Below are 24,372 nucleotides of genomic sequence, written 5' to 3'. Positions count from 1 at the left end.
CCCCGCTCCCGTCTAGTTTGCTCCTGCTCACACGCAGCCATGACAACTGGTAACCTTTGGGCCAATCACAGCACACGGCCCCATTCCATGCACATTAATCGCTCATTTGTTCGCCAGGGCGATCAAGAACCGTGCCTCATCTCTGAAGGTAATGAAAGGGTCCTGACCGGTTCACTTAATGATAGCGAATGGACCCAGGTCAAAATTGAAGGCCATTCACTGGCAGAAATTGACAAAGCAACACAGTGTGTAAATGGGAAATGATTACAGTCCCCTTAGTCAACTGAATGCAAGTCATTCAGTCTGTGTGAAGAGAAAGCACTCTTTCCATCCCTATAAGCTTGACTGACATCTTGTGCATATATGCACATAATACATAAATGTATATGGACTATTCACTTTGCTTCCTAAGGCTGGAGCTAAACTGTCTGTACAACAAACATTTGTATACAGGTGACACTTATACATTCTGTGTGAACACATCATGTGTGTTCTTTTCATCTGTAATATGGACCCTTTCAACAAGGTAAACAAAAACAATGTTTGAACGTTCTATTTGGGCCCCAATCTACTTCCTCTGCATTAAGATAACATATGGAATGTTAAAACGGAAGTCTTGTGGGGCCAACTATGATGCTGATAATGGAACTCTCTTGAAAGGTTCCATAGAGAGGAATAGAAAGAAGAAGGGAAACTATACCACAGAATTTGCTGTCATCTTAAATAGAATTTATTCATTCCAAACTAAGAAATACAACAAGGAACTGTTTGAGTGTGTGTGTGTGGTCAGAATAATATGTATACGAGCATAGATGACAAAATGTGTGTGTGCATATGTGCAACACAGAGAAGTGCCAGTGTCTACTCTGTCACTACCAGACAAGATTGAAATGAAATCACAGTAAATCCAGTTAAGAGCTGTTCTCCATCTTTCCTATTGTTGTCAAAATTAAGACGGACTCAAACAAAAACAGCTAAATTGGTAACGATCCACCCAAATCCAAGTCATGCCTCCTGCGCCATTCAATTCATATTGTCCATATTAAATATTATATATCTATACATCCTTTCAAAATCTGTTTTGGGAGTTAGCAGTTCAATTCTGAGACCGTTTCCTTTGGGCTCTCTGGGCAAAGGCTAGCGGTCGGCATTCATGCGGCGCAGCTTTGCGGGCAAGTTGTCCTCTGGGCGTTTGGGTGTGGGCGTGCTGAGGGGCGTGTGGAGGGGAGCGTGCATCTGCGTGTGGAGCAGGCTGCGCCGGTGGAGGTCACCCGTGGACCGCGTCACCCCGTGGACCTCAAAGCCCACCTTGAGCGACTTGAGCTGCAACCCCTGGTCTTCCCCAACGCAGCCGCTCACGCCACCACCACCGCCACCGCCGCCCGCGATCTCGTCCTGGCACGGCGACGAGCCCATGCGCTGGAGCTTGAGTGGCAGGTCGCCCGTGCTGCACGCCCGCTCGGCGGGCTGTGAGCTCAGCCGCAGCACCTTCCGCTGGAGATCCTCCTTGCCCGAGGAGCTCATGCGCTGCAGCTTGCTCGGCAGCCTGCTGGACACCGACCCTCCCCGACCGCCACGCTCCTCCACCGCCTCCAGGCAGTCCACGGAGAAGACGCGGTCGCGGTGTGGCGTCGCCGCTGGCGACGGTAACGAGGACTTCTCCTCGTACTCCTTGACACTGTAGGCGGGAGTGGGCACCTCGAAGTTGCTGTGGAACTGGGAGTAGTCCACGCGGAAGAAGCCATCCTCTAGGGACATGACAGGCAGGAAGCGGTGACCCCACAGGACCTCGTCTTCTGTGTAGGACGTCCGAGCCTGGCAAGTCATACCTGAGAGAGGGAGAGTGAGAGAAGGGTAAAGAGAGACAGTTGATTTCATCTGATGCATATGAGTGATGGTCACGTCATATGATGCATATGAGTGATGCAGCTGGGATGACATTGGCGACAGGTAAAAGAGGAGGCAATTCAGACAGAAATGCCACAGGAAAAACAACAAAATTATGGTGAGACTGAAAAAAAAACAGGTAAACTAGAAATAAAGAAAGAAAGAAAAAGGAGTAACAGCCAAAACAGAGAGCTTGCACTAAAAAAAAACAGTATCAGTTTGTCTCTAAGCCATAATGGTTGAGTTCAAAGAGACTGTCTGCATGTATAATGTCCTTTTCAAACATGTGTTCACAACATAATTTACAGACATAAACACATGCAAGCCTTTTTTTGCACTCATTTTCTCTCTCTCCTTGGTTCTCTTTTGCTCATTCATGGCGTCTTTTATTGATCATTCTCTCTCTCTTTCTCTTGCTCTCCTTCTCTGAGGAAATTTACAAGCACTGAGGTTGGCATGTGGTGAGCACCCCACAGAAGAGATTTAAACACTCCTCTTGCCATAATTCAGACCAGGAGACATAGAACAGCTCATGAAAGCAGAAAAGCCAACATCATCAGTCAGCTACTATAGGAGAGACTGAAGTAAGAGAGAGAGAGAGAGAGAGTTTGCGGGAGTGGGCTTTTGGGGGAATGGTGAGTGCTGAAAATGTGCTCTGAATAGAAGAAAAGCAGACCCCGGCACAATGATACTCTCAGCAAATGAGATCGGGATTTGTCCACGGACCATAAAGGGACCGACAATGTCTCTCTTGCACATTTACACTGAGCACAACTCATCCAATTAGCCCATTGTCACTTCAGAAGCATGTCCCCCTTCAGGTCTGATAATGAGCTCAATGCGAGCACAAAACAAGGGGCTCTCCAGAGGACAGTAGTCAAAAGCCTGACCTTTTTGGAATTTCTTTGAAAATCAGTGGGAACGACATGTATATACTGTATTCACTGTAAAAAAAAGCCAGCAGATGTGCCAAGCCAGGATCAATAACCATTAGGTTTTTGTGCGTTCCACACCATCCATGAGGAGAGCTCAATTAACTGTCCACGCACACATCCGATGAAGCACCGGTCAGGGAGCCGTTGGGATGCCAGTGTAACGGGCCGAGTCAAGAGCATCATAAGTTTCATTGTCTGGTTGGGAAAGCCCATTTCTTCACCTAATTAGGTGTCTAATTCTTCAGATCACTGCAGAAATCCACACTATTGACCCTGGGCCATGCATCACTGCTGATTGAATCATTCAATGTATGCAGTGACATGGGGCTCTCATGGAGCTCCACCTGACAGGAGGAGACAGATGAGTTGACTATTGGTTCACTTAACAACAGTTTTACTCACAATATAAATAACAATGAACATCCCTACCGGCAGAATGCAAAGAGACATGATCATAAAAACTACAAAAAGTGCTACAACATTATGAAATGGTGCTGAATGATTGAATGTTACTTCCTTACATTACATACATTTTCTGATGCACAAATATGACAAGTGATAAATGTGATTAATTACAATATTAAAAACAAACTATGCAATTCTGACATGATGTAGTACATGACTCCTCTTCTCAGTATGAGTTTTGGTATGTCTCTCATGTGGATATCAGACAGCCCCTGTAGAGATGATGATGCCCACTCAGCGTGATGGCCAGACATGATACTCAGTTAGAGAAGGCTGACCCAATAATGCCTCTGCATGGTGGGAATCGATCATCATTGCTGACCCTCGTTGCTTGACATGGCTGTTTTTACCAGTCATGGTAAAAACAGAGAGCCCAAAGGAGTCCCTTACTGTCAGTCAATAAGCACTCTGCGCTCAGTGAGCAGACCTCTCGGGGCAACTCTGTTACGGTGTGTGTGTGTGTGTGTGTGTGTGTGTGTGTGTGTGTGTGTGTCTACACAGTGTGATACACACTGAGAATAAATTGAAAATGTTCTTTCTGCTCTCTGTGGATATGATGCAGAGGCTGGCAAATTAATAGGAAGGGGGCTAAAGCCAGCAGCCTAGTTTAATGACCTTATCACCAGCACCCACACACCCACACAGCATAGCACAGCACAGCACAGCACAGCACAGAGGAGTGGAGCAGCCGACTGCAGGGCAGTGCTACACAAAACAGCACCTGTAGGTTAAGGGAGAAAAAACAAAGCATATACTGTAGATATATCAGAGAGGCGTAAACCACTTGAGGTATCACACAGATGGCAGAGTTTGCTGCTTGTGTACTGCTACAGCTTTCGATCACTAGTCCTGACCCATAAAGAAAAGCAACAAAAAACTACACATACCAGAACGATATGAGAACAATTTAAGAATCACAGGAAGGGAGTCAGAAGCAATGCTGATATGCCAGCAAACAAGAGAGTAAGCTATCGGTACAGAATGAACTGAAAAAAGGGGTTCAATTAAAGAGATTAGAGGGAAGTAAGATAGTGGAATACCAAATACACCCCTTTTTTACTCTGTATTTCACAGTATTGTGTGTGTGTGTGTGTGTGTGTGTCTGTCTGTTTGTTAGTTTATTGGAAAGGTGCCATATAACCATTTCAACAGGCATAAATAAAAGGGAAATGTGAAAAGATAACACAAAGTGCCTGGGGGCCATTTCTCATGTCCATGTCTGTCCGTCACGTTTCACGCTTGCAATCATTTCATCTCCTCAACTGTGGAAAAAAGGGAGAGAAAAAGGATAGAATGAGAGAGAAAGACGAGAGAAAGAGTGTATCGGCATCGACGGTACATGAGACCTGCACGGCGAGTCTGGCGCTCGTACATCAAAGTGACGCGAGTGTGACCACGGGGCTCTTATTATGCGTAGTGCCGGGCTAACGCATAGCGCCTGCACAGTAATAAAGAAGTCCTCATAATTCAATCAGTGGTCGGATCCCCCCTCCCTGCTCACCACACACCCCACCCCACTGCACCTCCTCCGACTCCTCCATCTGCCTCCACTCCTCTCCCCTCCACCCGAGAGGCAGAACGCTGAAGGGACCAATGGGAACAGAGAGAACTAGAGAGGGCTTCGCAAAAGAGAGCAGATCCATCTCTCTTGGTTTCTGCTGGGTAAATGAAGGGAATGGTTGTGTGACAGTGTGAAAAGGAAAGGGAGAGACGCCATCTCAGAGTGAGTGCTTCAAAGTCCACGGGAGCAACACACACACACACACACACACACGGGAGCAACACACACACACACACGCACACATACACATAGAGCAATAGAGATGAATGAAAGGAATGAGAGGTAGGAAGAGTGTGAGTGGTGGGGGGTGAGTGGGAAAGCATCACGTGTGAGAATACTGGGCTGAATGTACACAGGCTGCTGGACCCCAGCTGCATGCCTGGAGGCTGGAGAGAGATACAGTAAGGTGAGGAGCAAGACAGGGGAGGTGTGTGTGTCTGTGTGTGTGTGTGTGTGAGTGTGTGTCTGTGTGTGTCTGTGTGTGTGTATGTGTGTGTCTGTGTGTGTGTGTGTGTGGGCGCAGCTGTCAACCAGCCATACCTGTCGTCTCCACGATGCCCTCCAGGATAACCACGATCTCGAACTGCTCGCTCTTGAGCGAGCGCTGCGACAGGTCGAAGAACGGGCTCTTGGAGTTGATCTCGTGGCAGATGGTGAGCGGTGAGACCAGGAAGAGCTGGTCAGCACCCGTCCCGAAGCCGACGTCCAGCTCACACTGGTCCAGCGGCAGGAACTCCCCTTCAGGTGTCTGACGAGACTACGTAAATAGAGAGAGACAGAGAGACAGCGCGAAAGAGAAAAAGAGAGAAAAGTAGAGAAAGAGGGAAAATATTGCACTGCACAATTACACAGATACACATACATGGGTACAAATTGCCTGAGAGTCTAGCACTGGTTATTTATTTACTGCTTTGGGTGGACTGATCTGCAATCAGGTCATATCACCGTGATCTGTTATGAGTGCACAGTGGTCACAGAGCCAGGTTCAGTGTAGTCGAGCAGAAGACACCAGCATGGAAGACACATAACTGCAGGTCATAACTGAATAACCATAGCTACCTCCTCTGGATAAATATAACCCCACTGAATATACATAAGTTCCCAAGGGCCAGTGTGCTGAACACTGGCCTTAGGTCACTGTCTAGTCTTTATGTGTGTGTGTGTGTGAGAGAGAGTGTGTGTCTGTGTGTGTATGTGTCTGTGTGTGTGTGTGTGTGTGTGTGTGTGTGTACGTGTGTGTGTGTTGTGTGTCCGTATGTGTATGTATGCAGAGAGAGAGAGAGAGAGAGAGAGTGTGAAATGGCCATTGTTTAGACAGGACCTGCCACACTGGCGGAACACTGAGGTGGAAACATTTAATGGCTAGCTGAGAAGGAGCTGGTGAGTGGCGCTCTGTAACTCACTGGCCCCACACACACTGCCCATTATCTCCCTTTGGTGCACTCACAAGCTCACTGGGCTTTGATCCTGCACCCTTTCTCATCTCAGGGTGTGTGCTCTACACAAAATAAAAAAAACACTAGTTCAAAGCCACTAGGACATTCTAAGGCATATTTATTGGGTGGGTGACATTTCCAAGCATATCCTTCTTGTGGCTTCAGAAGTGTGCTCATATAATACACACTCTATGCACACAAATACTTTTCACACACATAGTATCACACTGTTCATGCACATGCGCACACCACCACCACCACCACCCCTACACACACACACACACACACACACACACACACTCTCTCTCTCTCACACACACACACACACACACACACACACACACGTATTTGATCAAACAGCACTTCCTCTAGGATCTGTCAGTATGGATGTACAGTGTTGTGGCTGTACACCAGCTTACCGTATCTCCCATTAGATTATATGGACTGCATAAATGATCGCTGCTCACTGCAGTTCAGATTTTTATGACAGCCTTCTTAACGCTGGCTTATAATGCACACTCATAAGTGCACATTTCCATACTACAGTGAAGGCATATCAAACAAACTTCACACTGCCACAGACACTGAGCTTTTTAAAACCAAGGCTATTTTTCATGAAGTGTTATATATTAACACTAACATCTGCTTATATATTATCATCTCTCTCTCTCTCACACACACACACACACACACACACACACATACAAACATTCATGAACACCTCTCACCTCAAAACTTCAGTCCTGCACAACCCTCTCCCACACAGAGGCACACTAGCTGTCTCTGCAGAGAAACCACCAAACACATTTCCCATTTTTTCCGCCTCTCTCGCATTCACCCTCTTCCACATATTTCAGGAAGATGTGTTTGCAGCTCTATGATGAAGTGAACTACAGGTATTAGAGTGCTGACATCAGCTCATGTAAACATGATGTGCTTTGAGTGGGGAAAGTCATAGGGTCAGCAGCATGCCGAAGAGGTAAATGCCTGCATATTTCTTCAGCTCACACACACACACAGATACAGAAACTCTCTCTCTCTCTTTCTCTCTCTCTCTCTCACACCCACAGACACACACACACACACGCACACATACACAGAAACTCTCACACACACACACACACACACAATATAAGAGGAGTAGTGTCACCTCTCAGCTGCTACAGCGAAATGAGAAGAGCTTTGCTCAAACTGCTGAACATATACGTTTGTAACTGTTGTAACTGTTGTGCCATGACAAAAACTGCCGCCTGACTGAGGAGCAATCCCTTGGGCTGCATGATTATTGTCAAGAAAAGTGCCTCTGTGTGTACACTATTATTGTCTGCTGTGTGAGGCTCTTTGAGACGTGTGTGTGTGTGTGTGTGTGTGTGTTTTCAGTGTATGTGTGTCGTGTGATCTATTGGTACCACCAGGGGATGTCACCGCTTCACTGCACTTCACTGTCGTCTTTGCTCAGCATTAAAAAGACAGATTGCAGTATCTCAAATGCTGACATACAAAGCATCTTCACAGAGGTGCCTGCAGCAACACTTGTCTCTCTAGTAGAAGAAGTGCACCAGGGCTCTGTTGACCCAAATGGCTTTGTCTTAAGCATGCCGAACCAGCCTGTGATGTTTGGCTGGCTTTCTTGAAATGAGAAGAAAGAAACCTTGGGAGAATACAGGTCACATCTTCTGTAGCCTGGCATCACCATCCCACTAGTTTCACTGCCAAACTGAGCTAGCGAGATACAGTCGCTCAGCTCCAGGCTGTCTCCCCCATGTGTTTGGTTATAAAAAGAGCCGTTGCTACAGATGCAGTATGCACTATATCCAACATTCTACAGATGCAGTAAGCACTATGTCCAACATTGTACAGATGCAGTATGCACTATATCCAACATTCTACAGATGCAGTAAGCACTGTGTCCAACATTCTACAGATGCAGTAAGCACTATGTCCAACATTCTACAGATGTAATATGTACTATATCCAACATTCTACAGATGCAATTATGTACTATATCCAACATTATACAGATGCAGTATGCACTACAGTATATTCAACTTTCTACAGATGCAGTATGCACTATATCCAACATTCTACAGATGCAGTATGTACAATATCCAACATTCTACAGATGCAGTATGCACTATGTCCAACATTCTACAGATGCAGTATGCACTATGTTCAAAATTCTACCCAGTATGGCTTTTGGGAAATGTAGTTAGATTGTAGTTAAGGCAAAGGGACTGCTCACTTCCCTTACAGTACTTGGTGTGAGAAGTGGGATGATAGTGTGGGACCAAGGGCAGGGAGCCTATGTGTACAGTACAATGATCATCCAGAACAGGCCCATCTGTGTCCTTCACAAACACCATAAATACGAATATTCATAAAACATTCAGTTACAGTGTAGTTAAAAAGTGAAGGATATAGTAAACAACACCATCACAACAATGAATATGTCAGCCTGAAAAATCTTTTACAGTCAGCTGGGTCCTGATGACTTCATTATTGACCCATCTTTAACCTACATTTTATATAAAAGCTTTTTCAGCGTCTGTCTGACAATGGTAGTTTCTGATGAAGGCAATCGTGTTAAGTACAGAGGTTATCAGAGGGGCAGCAGAAGGCAGGCACATCTTAATCAAGATTTTTGGGACAGGATCCAACGGACAGGTGGAAGAATTAAGTTCACGTTACAAATTTGCAAAAAGAGGAGCAAGCGAAAAGCGTGTTTGGCGAGATCTCTAGCCAGGGTCATGGAGTGCTTTGCAGGGATCGTGCAGGAATCTACTGCTGCAAGATCCATGTGTACACACCAATGCTATTCTTAACCTAGGAAGATGGGAGGCCATGGGGAGGTGGTGGGTTGAAAGCCAGTGATCAAACCAGAACAGGCGGGCTGGGAATAAATGACCTGCTAAGAGGGACACTGTAGGCGTGGCATATTTTGTCAAGCTCCTCCCGAACTTTCATTTAAAATCGCCATTGATCTTGACTTGATCTGAATTCAGATGTGAACTTGAAGAGTATATGAGAACATTATGCTCTGCAGACAAGCAGGAGTTGCCATGACCCTCTAGTTAATTAGACAAGCAGGTTCCTCTGGCTTGACCTTTTTAATGCTGTGAGATGGTATGACATGAACTTCATGGGGATTTCATGACAGGCAGGCACCATAGGTGTCAAATAGCACAACTTTGTGGTCTGAAATGGGTAGTTCAGCAGCAGTGATACTGCAAGGTGTGACACCAGTGCATTGTTTTGGGTGATACCAAAACAATCAAGCGTGGTTTCATGTTGTCAAATCAAGTACCGTAAGGGTAAGAGTGGAATACAGCTGTGCACTTGAATCATTTGGGCAATTTGACCATTTGGCTGCCATACTACCAAATCTGGTTGTTTGGTGATAATGGCCAGGATGTCCGTTTTGGATTTACATAATTGTAATGTGGACATCGGTTGCACAAATGAAATGTGTAAAATTAATGCAGTATTTTGTTTCTGTTTACAAAATTGATTCATGCTGTGATGCCCCAATTTGAGCAATTAATTCCAATGAAATAGTTCACATGAATTAAACATGTTACTTCTATGTCATTGTGTTATACAAGCTGAGGCACCTACTGAGAATATGTATTCAGATGTTGCAATGAATACTGACGTGTCAATGCTAATAGAGTCATTGCAAAATCTCAGCTTCTTGTGATGAAACATTCTGAATAAATTCTGCCACAGTATTCAGATGCATTTACATCATGTCACATGGAAAAACACTGATATCTTGTGCATGCTCAATACCTAACACACTCATGGCACAACATGGCTCATCTAAAGCTTTACATACAACCCAGCTCCAAGCATAACTAACCATCTCTAAGCATAACTAACATTAACAAAGACATGTGAAAACTTTTGGCAACACTAATAGCTGCCTGATTACACTGACATATTATAAAGATATGGGGCCTTTCCGAAACTAGTTACGGCGCCCTCTCCCTGGCCACTAGCCACTAGGGTGCGCCATATTAAGGGCCATCCGAAACAGTGTGTTATAAACCCTCCAATGCGAGTTAACACTGATGGTGACTTGTCGAAGGTGTGTGTCAATTAATGCAGCATGTTATGGAGGACAATGAGTACACCTGTCCACAAATCCAAGGTTACATTAGAGTCTGTTTCCACTAGGAAGAGTGAACTTTATCCCAAAGCCGAGTTTGGTATTATAAAGGGCTAATAAAGGGAACTCGATTTAGCTGTGAGGATGACTCCCACCCAAGTGCACGTAACCGAGGGGGAGTGGGTACGGACTGGTATCAGAAAGGGCCATGGAGAGACAATGACAAGTGTGTTCATTAGAGGAGGAGGAGCAAAAAGAAAGCTCATAAGTTCCAGTTTTATGGTTATGGTATTTTCTTGATTGATTATATTTGAATAATTAATGAAAATCTATCAGTAGAAAGGTATCAGAGGGAAATATGCCCTGAGGAGAAAAAGAGGGAATGTTGTTAATAAGTCATGAAGTGAAATGTTATATACGTATCTATCTTGTTTTCCAGCATCAGAGAGAAGTTGAGTCATCAGAAGATTTGTTTTGGCCCCTTGTTTGGTTTTCTGTTTCTTCTCCTGCCCTCTGTCAAACCTTTAATCAATGATTCAATTCCATATAGAGCTATTTCACTGCAATATTTGTAATAACACCAATTTGTCCGTCTAGAGAGACAGTCAGGAAAATAACAATGTGTGGGGCCTCTTGAGAACCTGATATTTCACAATGCTAGATGTACAGTGAATGAATGAATAAACAAATCAATGCATGCCTATTAAGCAGCAATAACCTCTTTATATTCTCAGTCGGCATATTACGTTTTCTCCTCAGATTTTATTACTGACTATTTACAGGCCTCCAAAACATTCAGCTAAAGTATTTCTTGAAGATCTAGGTGAACTGCTGTCAGCCATTTGCATAGAGTTTGACTGTCTTATTATATCAGGGGATCTAAACTTGAATGTGGATAATCCTGAAAACAGGGTAATAAAATCCTGCGGTTAACATCCTAAAAAGAGAGTGTAGGAAGACCAAAAGAAAAATACAAAGTTCAGATCCACTATGAATGCTCTGCACATAAAACTCTGTAACAATATGCAAAGCATGACAGTCTTTCTTCTCTAACATCATCAGTAGAAGTACAAATAACACTCGTGTACTATTTTCAACCGTTGAGAAGTTAACAAATCCCCCCCTCACAATTAGCACCTGAACTTCTCTCAAGTAATACTGTATGCAATGAGTTTACATCTTTTTTCAAAGGTAAAATTGACAAAATCAGACTCAACATATCTTCTCAACTCAACATCCAGAACTTCCAGCTACAAAGGGAGGAAAACTTAACTTAATGTCAGAGTTCAGCTTAAAAAAATGAAAAAATGGTACAGAATCTCAGCTCTTCTACGTGTGTCTTAGACACTGCCTACCAATTTCTTGAAACTGATTTTCACCTTATAGCGGCAGATGTCCTTCACATTGTAAATGTATCATTGCTGTCTGCTCCCTGAAAACAACTGCTGTAAAGCCCCTTCTCAAGAAGAATAACCTGGATGCATCCATGCTAAACAATTACAGGCCCATCTCCAATCCACCTTTTATTGGCAAAATTCTTGAAAAAGTAGTCTTTAATCAACTAACCACCTTCCTAACATCAAATGGGTATGATGATTACTTTCATTCTGGTTTTCCAGGTTGCAAATCACAGCACTGAAACAGTTCTTAGTTTTTTGCTAAAGTAACTTTATTATGGTCCGTGCATAAGTCTGTACATAAAATTGTAAAATGCAGGCATTTAGGCTACAGGTGAAGTAACCAAAGAGAAACCAAAGAAATTGCATCAGAATACTGTTGTATCCTGATGCAAACAGATTAGGTGTACATGTAAATGATACTCAAATTCACGCCAGGTGATGCTAGAAACAATGATGTGAAGAACATCCTACTTTTGGATGGGTTGCCTGTGACAGACTGTAAATGGGAGCAGAGAGCTTTACCATAGCATTACCATATTGCAAAGCTTTGGGGGAAGGTAACTACAGTGCCCTGGCAGAGCTATTGACACATGGACATTGACAGGGGGAGGGGGAAGTTACAGGTGTGACACACCAATCTAATCATTATTCATTTGAAAGAGCCAACATAGTTAGTCTGAAGTGTTTAATTTGTATTGAAACTACATAACATTTCTGAATGTGCATCCTACTTTTATGTAGCCAACGTTTACAAGGTTCAGACTTCAAAAGTCTTGCCAAGATATATTTATAATGTTTTTTACACGGTTTGAAGACTTCTGAAAATAGTTTTTTGTCAAGTTATGTTTACACTGAATTTTTAATAAAAACTAATTTCATTACATTCACATTATTATTGTTTTTGTTTGAGGTTTTCCAGAATATAACCATATGTGTCACTTTTGCATAGATGTTTTGGTAACGCTTTAGAATAACATGTGCTTATTAGGTATTAACAGTGCATTATAAGCAGTTAACAATTCATTACTAACAGTTAGTTAACTGTTGTTATCCTTTAATAACATGCAGCTTGTAAGTGTAAATAAGCAGCCTTTTAAGTTACTTACAAAGTACTTAAACTGTACTTAAACTTAAACTTAAACTTAAACTTAAAATTTACAACAAATAGGTAAGAAAGGTCTTATAAGCGTATTAGTTATCCACCTCTTTGTCTTATACACCATTAACAAGCATTAACAAGCTGCTTGTTAACACTTACAACTGTTAACAAATATGCTTGTAAGTAACTTAAAAGGCTGCTTATTAACACTTACAAGCTGCATGTTAACAGTTAGTTAATGTTATTAAATGATAACAACAGTTAACTAACTGTTAGTAGGGCAATTCCATGCAAAGGTCATCCTTACCATGGAAAAAAAAAGTTGTGCATACCCAAATAGAACTGTTGTTAAAATCTTCATTTATGTCTATATTTTATTGTTTGTAACTGATCTGATTGAATTTGATGGAGAATGACACTCTTTTTATATCATAAATATGCTGTGCAACCATACAGAAACAACATTTTTCACATGGTAATATTATACATATTTAAAAAGTGGATAAATGGACCCAAGGTTCAAACAAATTGTGTCATTTGACAAATTCCAGATTGACAAGGGAATGGTAGAGCAATGTCTATGCTCAGCTTGCCTTTAAGAGCACAACTCCTTACATTTGTAAGGCTTTTGTTTTTAAGTCAACAAGTTCCATGGCCATGTCACATCCATAACGTTTTATAGGAAAAGTTTATGCTACACATACAGTGTTGATGCGACAATGTCCATAGTGTTTGTGCAAAGCTGATTTATATCAATGTAAAGTGTGATGACCAAATTGTGCCCCTTTCTTACTTTTAAAACCTTTAATGGTGCGTTATGGATGTTACATAATGTGAATTTACAAGACTGGGGTCTTTATTATACCTCAAAGACGATAAAATGTCTGCTCTGGTGGCATGTCAGTTTCAACGCATTTCACCTTAGTGTTTACAATTGACATTTCAAAGATTATTAGGTTGATCAAAACCATAGGGAGGCCTTGCCTAACCATTAGCAAAACAAACATAATATTAAAATACCTCCAGTGATTAGCCTAGCCATAGCCTATTTTCAAGTGGCCTAATAACGAAAATCTGAGCGATTATCTTCCTGTAACTGTCATACTGTTGTTGTACAGTAACTGGATTATCGTGTTAGCTGGTGAAGATGGCTGACTTTGCAGCTGGAGTTAACATAGTAACCCCCTTCTGTTGCAGATCTGTTCAGCCTGCCGTTCACGTCTGCTTAACACAGTTTAATTTTAAATGTGACGCGATATGCCAGCATTTGAAGTGTCAGGTCCTCTGTAGCTAATACCCACAGAGTAACAGGAGTAAGGACAGCAATAAACTAGATGTACCGCATAGCGGTACAAAATATGACCGCCTCTCAGTTTCAAAAACACACTTTTTGTGGTCATTCAAGTCTCCTCCATGCTACATATATCATAGTTTCGGCAGTTTCCTTCAAAATTCACAGAGTTTGTAGAAAACCTGTAATCTCTCACAAAAGTGTGTCCATTTCATGTCACATCCATAACGCTGATAAAATGCCTTGTATTCTTAGGATGAAATTGATTATATGAAATTTGAGGATTTCTCAGTATTCAGAGGACAGAGGTTACATTAAAAGTTATGCAAATGAATTCACTGATTCTAATTTTGCCCCCACTCTAATGCATTTTGTTTACCAATATGAGTCCAATTGTCACATCCATTACGCTGGAACTGCCCAGTAATGAATTGTTAACTGCTTATTATGCACTGTTAATACCTAATAAGCACATGTTATTCTAAAGCGTTACCGATGTTTTTTAGTAAGATGAAATACTTATGAAGATGAAAATATCAAGGTGTAGCAGACAGCCTTAAAGTGTCTGACAGGCCCGGGACCTCAAAGGGTTAAGGTTTGAAATGACATACTGTACGCCTCAATGCAGACAAAACATTGGTCCTATTGCTAAGGACCTTAGTGCAGCATTTGACACTGTTGATCACAACATCAGAGTAGAACGCTGGGTTGGATTTACAGGTATAGTTATCAACTGGCTCAAATCATATTTACAAGAAAGGAGCTGCTTTGTTGCCATCGGCAACTGCACCTCAACACCAACATCCTTGACCTGTGAGGTTCCCCAGGGGTCAATCTTGGGGCTCTATACCACTTGGACAAATCTTCAAAAATAATTTGATTTCATATCATAGCTATGCAGATGACACTTAAATTTACTTAGCTCTGTCACCAAATCACCATGGTCCCCTCGAATCTCTTTGTCAGTGTACTGACCAAATCAACAACTGGATACCTTTTCTTCAGTTGAACAAAGAAAAAACTGAAGTCATTATATTTGGTAAAAAGGAGGAAAGACTTAGGGTTGCCACTCTCCTAGGCACAAACAGGTTCAAAGCAAAGGATACTGTTAAAAATCTTGGTGCATTAATTGACAGTGATCTAAATTTCAACAGCCACATGAAAGCAATAACTAAATCAGCTTTTTACCACCTCAAAATCATTGCCAGACTTAGAGGGCTGATGTCAAAACATGATTTAGAAAAACTCATTCATACCTTTATCTTCAACAGGGTTGATTACTGCAATGGGCTTTTCACAGGCCTTTCTAAAAAGACTATCAAACAGCTTCAGGTGATACAAAATGCAGCAGCTAGGGTTCTCACAAAAACTAAAAGAACCACATTACTCCAATTTTTAAGTCCCTGCACTGGCTTCCAGTAAGTCACAGAATTGACTTTAAAGCACTATTGCTTGTTTATTAATCAGTAAATGGAGCAGGACCTAAATAAATACCTATCAGAAATGCTTCAGCAGTACACACCTTCTCGACCTCTCAGGTCTCAGGAGAAAAACCTGTTAGTATAGTAAAACCTGCTGTTAGAACTAAACATGATGAAGCAGCTTTAAGCTGCTATGTGGTTCAGCTCTGAAACCAACTTTCATATAACATCAAAAAAGCCCCAACTGTAGCCAGTTTTAAATCTAGACTTAAGACCAAACTGTTCTCAGATACCTGCACTGAGTTACCCATTCTTTAAATTATTCTACCTTGTGTCTTTTATTTAGTCTTTTAAAATGATTTTACCTTGTTTGTTTTGTTTTCTGTTTTTATTATGACCTTTGACTATTGCCCTTCTATGCTTTTGCTGTTACTGTTTGATTTTGTTTATGCAAAGCACATTGAATGACCTCTGTGTATTCTGTGCCTCTGTGCCATATAAATAAACTTGACCTGATTACACTTGAATGAATAAATGAATGAATGAATTATTTGTCTGACTAGAGGTGTATTATTATCTCGCAAAGATGTGTAAATGTTGCCCATCAACACTTGCTTTAAACAGCAGATGAACCTGTGCAGATGTGAGTTCTTTCTGGCTTCTTGAGGACAATAATGTGAATGCCTGTCGTATTTTCACAGTGGATCCTTTGATCCTGCGCCCCCACCCCACCCCACTGCCCTCCTCCTCTCTGATGACTGACTGGCCTTTGAGTTCAGACTGACACCTTCAGTGGGGCTGCAGGAATGGCACAAATGATATTCCCCTGCCCAGGCTTTTGGTCAGGCTAATTGAATTGAAACAGGACCTCAAGTGATACTTGATGACATAAAACCTCAAACTGGTCACGAAACGTCTAGAAAGCACACACATGGCCAAGTCTACAGCATGTGTGAGTCAGAGAGAGAGAGAGAGAGAGTGTGTGTGTGTCTCCTATCCTATACCTTGCAGTGTGGGATCCAGGTTGCGAGAAGCGGCGGCAATGACTAGCGCTAAACGAAATTGATCGCTGGCTAAAGAGCCTCTTGATCATCCGAGTCAGTTTTACTTGCAGAAGCTGATTTGAGAGGACTGCATCGATCAGCACAGAGAGAAAAGTGAGGGAGATACAGAGAAAGACAGAAAAGAGCAAGACAGCAAGAAAGGGAGAAAGAAAGATACAGAGATAGAAAAAGAGAGAGCGATAACGACCTAAGCAAAGCTATACCCAAGCACATGGATGAAGATAGAACGATCGCATCACGATTAAATTCAGGGACTAGGGCCACTTGAGCAGAAGAGAGATTGTACCTCTCTAAGGCAAAAAAAACCCTGACCAGTGAGATGACCACATCCACTCTCCCAATATCTCTCCTTCAGCCATCCTAATAAAAGCCCTTTTGTCAACGCTAGCTAACAGCAACATACAGCCCTCCTTCACAGCCATCACTGAAACACTGGCTTTTCACATCTGCTCTGGAGCTACCCTCCCAAGGGTTATGCAATACACAGCTACATAAATGTGTCCATAAGCTGTGCTGTGCTGTGTTGGGCAGGCTGGGCTGGGCCTCTGTTCTGGGAGAGCTGTGCTTGCTCTGCTGTGTTGGGCAGGCTGGGCTGGGCCTCTGTGCTGGGAGAGCTGTGCTTGCTCTGCTGTGTTGGGCAGGCTGGGCTGGGCCTCTGTGCTGGGAGAGCTGTTCTTGCCAGAGGGATGCACTCCTGTTCCTGAGCGTCTCCACATCCCAAGTGCTTTAGAATCCAGGTTAGCTCGTGTTAATGCATGCTTCTGATAATAACAAAAATAAAGAGCTCCACTCTAAACAGACATCAGACTCTCTCTTTCTGTGTCCCTGACTCTTTTACTCTGTCTGTTAATCTGTCTGTCTCTCTCTCTCTCCTCTTTCTATCCCTCCATTCGGTTTTGAGTTTAAGAGCTAAGAGAAAGAGCCAGGGAAAGAATACAGATGGGGAAAAAGAGAACCCTTAATCCCTGTCTTTTCTCTTTTCACTTGTGTATGTGCATATAAATTGAATTTATGCATGTGTACTTCCTCCCCAACCCCCTACCCCTCTCTCTCTCTCTCTCTCTCATACACACACACAACACAGCTCTCAGTCGTCTGAATAAATCGGGGGCTCGCCCGTCATCATCACCCAATTAATGTCCGTCATCATCAGGCCTATTAATGTCCACTGTAAACAAACGCATAAGACACAGGCACGCGGTACACTACAGTACACCCAGGCCCGTGAAACAGGACAAGGCAGTATGAGCCCCCATCGTCAGTCATGCTGCTGTGTCTGGGCTGTGCTTCAGTCCACACTAGATCTCCACCTCTTTTCCTCAGAGGCGGGAGCAGGAGGGGCCATCTCTGCTTCTTCTGCAGGGCTGGAAGCCTTCTTCCAATAGCAAATAAGCATCTCTACAGTTCAATGTTTCAGTTGGATGCTCATCACAAAGTTCACATATTCTGCGTCCCTGGATTGAAATCCCCATGTACGTGTGTGTACGTGTATGTGTGTGTGTGTGTGTATGTGTGCACGTATGTGTGTATGCTATCTCCTATGTAGCTGATTGTATGGTTGAAGGCATTAGCACTCCAGACATCCAGTGCCTCATCAGAAGTTTCTGGATCAATGTTAGCAAGGCCAACTCTAAGTCCTCAAGAAGCTTTCCATTGCCTCCCTCACACTCCCCAGGCTGCAACCCCCTCTTTCAATTGCATTGCTATCTTTATTAGAAGACCAGTGGAAATCAATGGCCTGGTGCTCGCGGCAAATGCAACCCTCTGCACACACACACACACGTGCAAACAATTCTGCTTCAATGTTCTTATAGAAAACTATCTTCTATTTGCTCCATTAAAAATAAAAGAAAGTTTTCCTTTTGTTTTCACTTGTGTTGCTTTGCAACCATATTTATTTGATTCCCTGTGTCTGTTTGTTCCTAAGGCTGTGTGTGTGTGTGTGTGTGTGTGTGTGTGTGTGTGTTTACTCCTTTTTGTATTTACGTGTATGTGCATACTTCCGGATGTTTATGTGTTTTTGTACCTGCACAGGCACAACACTCCCATGTCTCTCCACCATATGTCAGCCTGCTCTTAAAGCATCCCATCTCATTCCTTCACAGCTTTCAATTACCACCATCACTCCACCTGGTGCCTCATTCACCCTCGGAATACCCTGCCCTCTTCCTACAAACTCTCTCATAACAATCTAAGCGTTCTGACACTCAGCCTTGCCAGTTTAACACATGGGCAATGACAGGACAACACAACGATGATGATAAGATGGCACAGCAGAGGCGGGCACGAGGACAGCAGCTGATTTGGGTGTAATTAATAGAAACAGGGGAAGCGTGCCGGCCGATCCAGTCGCTTGTACGGCTGAGTAAGCAGCTGTCTAAACACTCGGCATCCATATGTACAATTGATAAAGGCACAAATGAGCACATATAAATAAATGTAATCTGTCAAATTAATAAATGATCTCATGAATACACAGACACAGGCACACTCATGCAAAACTCACACTTGCACATGCACACAGACACATCTATAAATGCACACAAATCCAAATGCAAACATTATCAAAAATACACTGTGTGTACGCAATGTCCATAAATCTGTCCTGCCTACACACATCCTATTTGACCCTATAATGTTCAGAAACTGTGTACAAAAGAGAAGTGATTAAGTAGACTTGAGCAAGAAGAACAGATCTGTGTTAGAAGATCTGTGCTAGATACTGCAGTATAGACAGGGAGAAGGCAAACTGAAACAGAGAGAAAAAGCTCAGTCTTTCTTTTTTTCCTCCTTTTTCTTACACACACACACACACACACACACACACACACACACACACACACACACACACACACACACACACACACACACACACACTATGTGCAGATTGCTGCACTGGAAGTGCCTGAGTTTGAGGATCAACCGAGGTATAGTGGAAACTCCTACACAGCAGAGCTACCTCTGCAGTGCCTTACATGGGCCTTCCCTGCCATGACTCTGTGTGAAATGGGACATACCAGAGCGGAGAACATGAGAGCGCGCTAATCGGAGCCTGTGGCTAACAGGTGATGAGAGCAGAAATGGAGCGAAGTGGAGGAAGTTGACTAAGGGGGAACGCCACAACAGTGCCCCTGTTTGTTCTGTGTAAAGGCACAATTAGGTGAGTCTGGGCCTTGACTGTGTGTACAGACTCTCACACTCACATGTGTTTTCTCTCTCTGTATGTGTGTATGTGTGTGTGTGTAATGTATACATTGAACGGAGATGGAAAAATATGGAGAGAGAGGAAGAGAGACAGTGTTTCACTTTGCGTGTGTAAATGAATTATCATGTATATACTTGTGTGCATCAGCTTACCATCACTGCAAACACACAGCTATTCAAATGGTTGTTCTGCCTTTACAAAAATGCACAGCAGGCATCCACTGAGAGCTTATCAAGTCAATTACCACACACTTCTGCAACAACGGTTCGCCATACTGTCTGTCATGAAAGGCTTGGTGCATTTGTTCTATTGCTGTCTTGTTTTGTTTCACCTTGGGAAGAACAAAAACACCTCCCCTCATGGATGCCTATCTCTCGTTTGGTATTGTTGGTTTACGTAATCTGCATGTGAGTCATTCAGCCTGGTAGTGAGCCCTTTATTTTTTTAGGGGCGGTCAAAGTTATTTTTGCATTTCTGATCCGTTTACACATTTATTGTGTCAGCGAAGGGATCTTAAGAGGATAAGAGGAACAAAGCCCTTGAGCAACGCAACAATACCAGTGGGAGATCACAGATTGGATTGAGGAGAGTGAGAGAGAGAGAAAGAAAGAGAGATTACAATAAAAGAATATAAAAGACTAAAGGATTACCTATGAAAAGGTTCCTGCAGTGGTCGTTTCTTTTCCTCCCGACTTCTAAGACATTTATGCCCATCACACTTATTCTATTCCTCCATGCTGCACTCACAGCTTCGTTCTCACCCCTTATTCAGTCATCTTCTGAGAATTCAAAGGTGGCTCCTCCTGAGCCTGGCATGCCCCACGTACTAACCCGTTCTCATTATATCAGCCCCCGCTGGCAGACTGCTGTTAATGTGTGTCCTGACATGTTGTAATAAACCAGTTCTGAATGACTCGGTCTCTAGGTGCAGGTCGGTGCGGTGCGCTGATCGCTTGAGTGGGTCTGTGTGGGGCCACTACTGTGAACGCACGGTGATATTTGCATTTCTGACCAGCGCTCTGTCCACTTCCACACACCAGCACTGGTGTAAGAGTCAGTGCTTGAAGCTGAGTTATGGCAGAGCACACAGCCTCCACTTTGGTGGTTCAACCAAAAAGACTAAGGTTAAGGTTTACTGATATTATCCATGGCTAACATACCTCTCTGTCACCCTGTGCTAGGTAGGTAGGTAGCTCTTAACTCTCCTCTGTCTACACAAGGCTTCTGGTAATGGCAGAATCACCAGAATCAGGTGAGCACCAGTCGCTTCTGTCTGTCACCCGGACCCTATCCCCCTTCTACATGTAGCAGGTAGACCTTCTCTGCCTGCTATTTTCCCCCCATAGCACCTGGAAGTGCTAATGAAGGGGGCGGGGCATAGGCATTTGATCAATCTGGCACCAGTGGAGTACTACTTAAGAGGGGCAGCAGCCAGTAGCAATGTAGACTCCACTGGTGTAGCCCCTGTCTGTGCTACCGTCAGGTATGCTGTCTCCCCATAGACATTTGTGGTTTTATGTTATGTATATTGTGGTGTGTTCTTTGTTTAATCTTCTGTGTTCTCTTCTTTTAGGCAGCACAGTCATGCTGATGGGGAACATGGGTCGTGCTGCTGTCTTGTCTTGTCTTGGTTTTGCTTTGGTTATTTTATGTTTGGTTTTTGTGTTGCCTGTCTTGTCCTTCTGTTTGTAACTTTCATCTTTATTTAGTAGGGAGGTGGCTCTGAGGGGGGTCTAGTTTAAGCACATGTGTGATGTTTTTGGTGTATTCCTTGTAGCTTTACTGTGTACCTTTGCTGTGTAACAGGTGAACCTTTCTTTATGCTTGCATGGTATTGGTCTGAATTTCCATTGTTGCCACTCTCAGATCTCCACTTCCCTACCTTTGTCTTAATAAATATTGTTTTCCTGTAATTCATGTCCACTGTGTAGTTCGAACCTGAAAGCGGTACAATCTCTTAAAGATTCCCTGATGCACTAGGCCTCAGGGTGGTGTAGTCAGGCTACTGTGATTGGCCCCTTGGCCCTTCCTATGTACCACCCTGTTACATACACATACACATACACGCACACACACACACACACACACAGAATCTCTGTCTCAGTGCACCATGCCACCTTCATCCATCCTGCCACACAATATCTATGGTTCATGCATTAAAATTTGCTTGTTGATAGATTTTGTATTTTGACCGCTGTTTAAATTAGGGCCCTGTGTGTGAGTGTCATTCTTTCTGTTTTTGTTTCTCTCTCTGTGTGTGTGTGTGTGTGCTTGTGAGTGCATGCATGTGTATGTGTCTCCCTGTCTCCCAGGAATGTTATGCATCATTAACTGGACCCATAGTCTGCTCAATGTACTGTAATGAATGCAGACAAACTGGAAACACACGTACACATCACCATCTCACACACAAACACAAAAAGTACTTCTATTACAAGAAACAAAGTTAAGAGTCTATTAAAACAACAACACAAATGCTTTAAATTGTTTCACTGGCTATTAACATGTTTTAAATTGTAAAAGAGAAAAATTGTGCAACAGTTTGATACATCACTATAATATACACCAGACTGTTCTCTGTCGGTTTGTTAACATTTTTCAGGCAACACGCCTGTGTTATTTTGGAACAGGTGGAATTGAATATAATGTATCATTGTCTAAGAATAAACAAAATATGACTTTCCCTAAAGCACAACCAAGATTTTTGAGTTGGTGACTTTCTCCTTTGATACGTTTTGCATTGAACACCATTGCAAAATTCTCTCTCTCTCTCTCGCTTACCTTAATGAGTTTACACCTGATCTGAGCAGACACCATATGGCTATTACGGAGATTTCCCACCCGGAACATGAGGCAGAGTTTCCCGTCGCGCTGCGAGATCACCGCGTCCTGGCTGAACATCAGCGTCTCAGCTCGCTTCTTCGGCTGGGACATCTTGATGAACATGCAGCCGATGAGGAACGCGTCCACGATGGAGCCCAGAAGTGACTGGAAGAGGAAGAGGATGATGCCCTCAGGGCACTTTTCTGTAATGTAGCGATAGCCATAACCGATGGTCGCCTCCGTCTCGATAAAAAAGAGAAAAGCTGAGGGGAAGTTGTACACATTGGCGACACATGGAGTATATGATTGGTCGTGGCCATTGCCTATGTCCCCTCTGATATAGGCAATGATCCACCACATAGATGCCATAACTAACCAAGCTATTGTGTAAGTTAAGATGAAAATGAGCAGGTTCCATCGCCATTTCAAGTCCACTAGTGTTGTGAATAGATCTGATAGGTACCTGCTAGTTTCTCCACCGAGATTTCCGTGCTGGACGTTACAACGGCCGTTCTTCTCAACAAAACGCTGGCGCTTCTTCTTGACCGGAGCAGAGAAAGTGGTTCCCCGACTCGTGTTCACGACCTGATAGTCCTCCCCGAATTTCCTCCTCAATGCTGCCATGACATCAGTGGTGTTGGACACTTGGTGTGATCCGAGAAATTCAGTTATTCGGCCTTTTGTTGACAGCAGACTTAACTATCCAAGCGCACCATTTGCGCAGCGGATCCGCGCATTGGTCAGATCTAGTTATGGTCTAAAAAGGTAACATATCATGATCACTTGGGATTCGTTGGAATTGGTTAATAGAGTGACAACGACTTTCACCAAGATGTCAGTATCCCAGAATGATTAAGTTGACGTTAACTTTTCCCTAACGAAATCTTCTCTCTCTCTGCTCCAAGCGCGCTCCTCGCGTTCCAGGTCGGAGAGCGCACAGAGGAGAAAGCTACAGAGACGCTCTGAAAGGTTCTTTCTTCTAAAGACACATGCAGACGCCGAGTAGCGAGAGAAACAAAATGAGGAGGGGGCGGGGGCTGAAGAACGAACAGTGCGTTTCCTCGTTCATCAAATGCGCTGTCAATGACTAGACCGGATTGGTGCGAGCGTGTACAGTATGTGTGTGTGTGTGTGTGTGTGTGTGTGTTTGTGTGTTTGTGTGTGTGCGTGAGAGAGAGAGATTGGTAGATTAGTGTGTATAATAAGTAATAATAAACTTCACGAAGGCTTGCTTTATGGTCAATGCATACGAACTGTCACATAGAGTTTTTCATGAATCAAGAATTCTCTCTCTCTCTCTCTCTCTCTCTCTCTCACACACACACACACACACAATCTGTGTGTGTGTGGGAGAGAGCGTGCGTGCGTGTGTGTAAATGAAGCATAACAGAAGATATGAGGTGAAGGCTATGAAATGGTGCCATCCTTCGGTAGAAAACTGCAAAATGCAATTGCCAGGTAAATCCTGTCTGTGTGCTTTTGTGTTCATTTATTTGTGTATTTTGGAAGTGAAATTGAAAATGGAAAAACAAGTGTTATGTGACTTTTTGAAGTTCTGTAGTCAATTGCTAAATGAAAATTATGTATTTTTCAGACACAGGCCTGTGTACCCCTAAATATGTCATAATATTCCAACAACATTATATGTTATTATTAATGACTATAGTGCACCTTGAC

At 43.1% G+C, this 24,372-nt stretch overlaps 1 protein-coding gene across 1 annotated transcript; it reads right to left on the bottom strand.

The window, feature by feature from the left end:
* Positions 1–714: 714 nt before the first annotated feature.
* kcnj19a (potassium inwardly rectifying channel subfamily J member 19a) lies at positions 715–23,657 on the bottom strand. The gene is made up of 3 exons (XM_048246860.1): positions 22,654–23,657; positions 5,389–5,605; positions 715–1,829 (listed from the first exon to the last, which is right to left on the bottom strand). Exons 1-3 carry the CDS (start codon positions 23,317–23,319, stop codon positions 1,138–1,140), a joined length of 1,575 nt encoding a protein of 524 aa, XP_048102817.1. The 5' UTR covers positions 23,320–23,657; the 3' UTR covers positions 715–1,137.
* Positions 23,658–24,372: the final 715 nt, after the last annotated feature.

The sequence above is a fragment of the Alosa alosa genome, chromosome 6, assembly GCF_017589495.1.
Source record: "Alosa alosa isolate M-15738 ecotype Scorff River chromosome 6, AALO_Geno_1.1, whole genome shotgun sequence".
Classification (NCBI taxonomy): domain Eukaryota; kingdom Metazoa; phylum Chordata; class Actinopteri; order Clupeiformes; family Clupeidae; genus Alosa; species Alosa alosa.
This window is presented reverse-complemented; position numbering and strand designations above follow the sequence as displayed.

What these genes read in the sequence shown, in the direction of transcription:
- kcnj19a (XM_048246860.1), bottom strand. Translation starts at nt 23,319, where the DNA reads ATGGCAGCATTGAGGAGGAAATTCGGGGAGGACTATCAGGTCGTGAAC. An exon ending in TCAGGTGTAAACTCATTAAG is followed by an intron (nt 5,606 to 22,653) that starts GTAAGCGAGAGA and finishes CTATTTACGTAG; the next exon opens with TCTCGTCAGACACCTGAAGG. An exon ending in GGGCATCGTGGAGACGACAG is followed by an intron (nt 1,830 to 5,388) that starts GTATGGCTGGTT and finishes TCCCTCTCTCAG; the next exon opens with GTATGACTTGCCAGGCTCGG.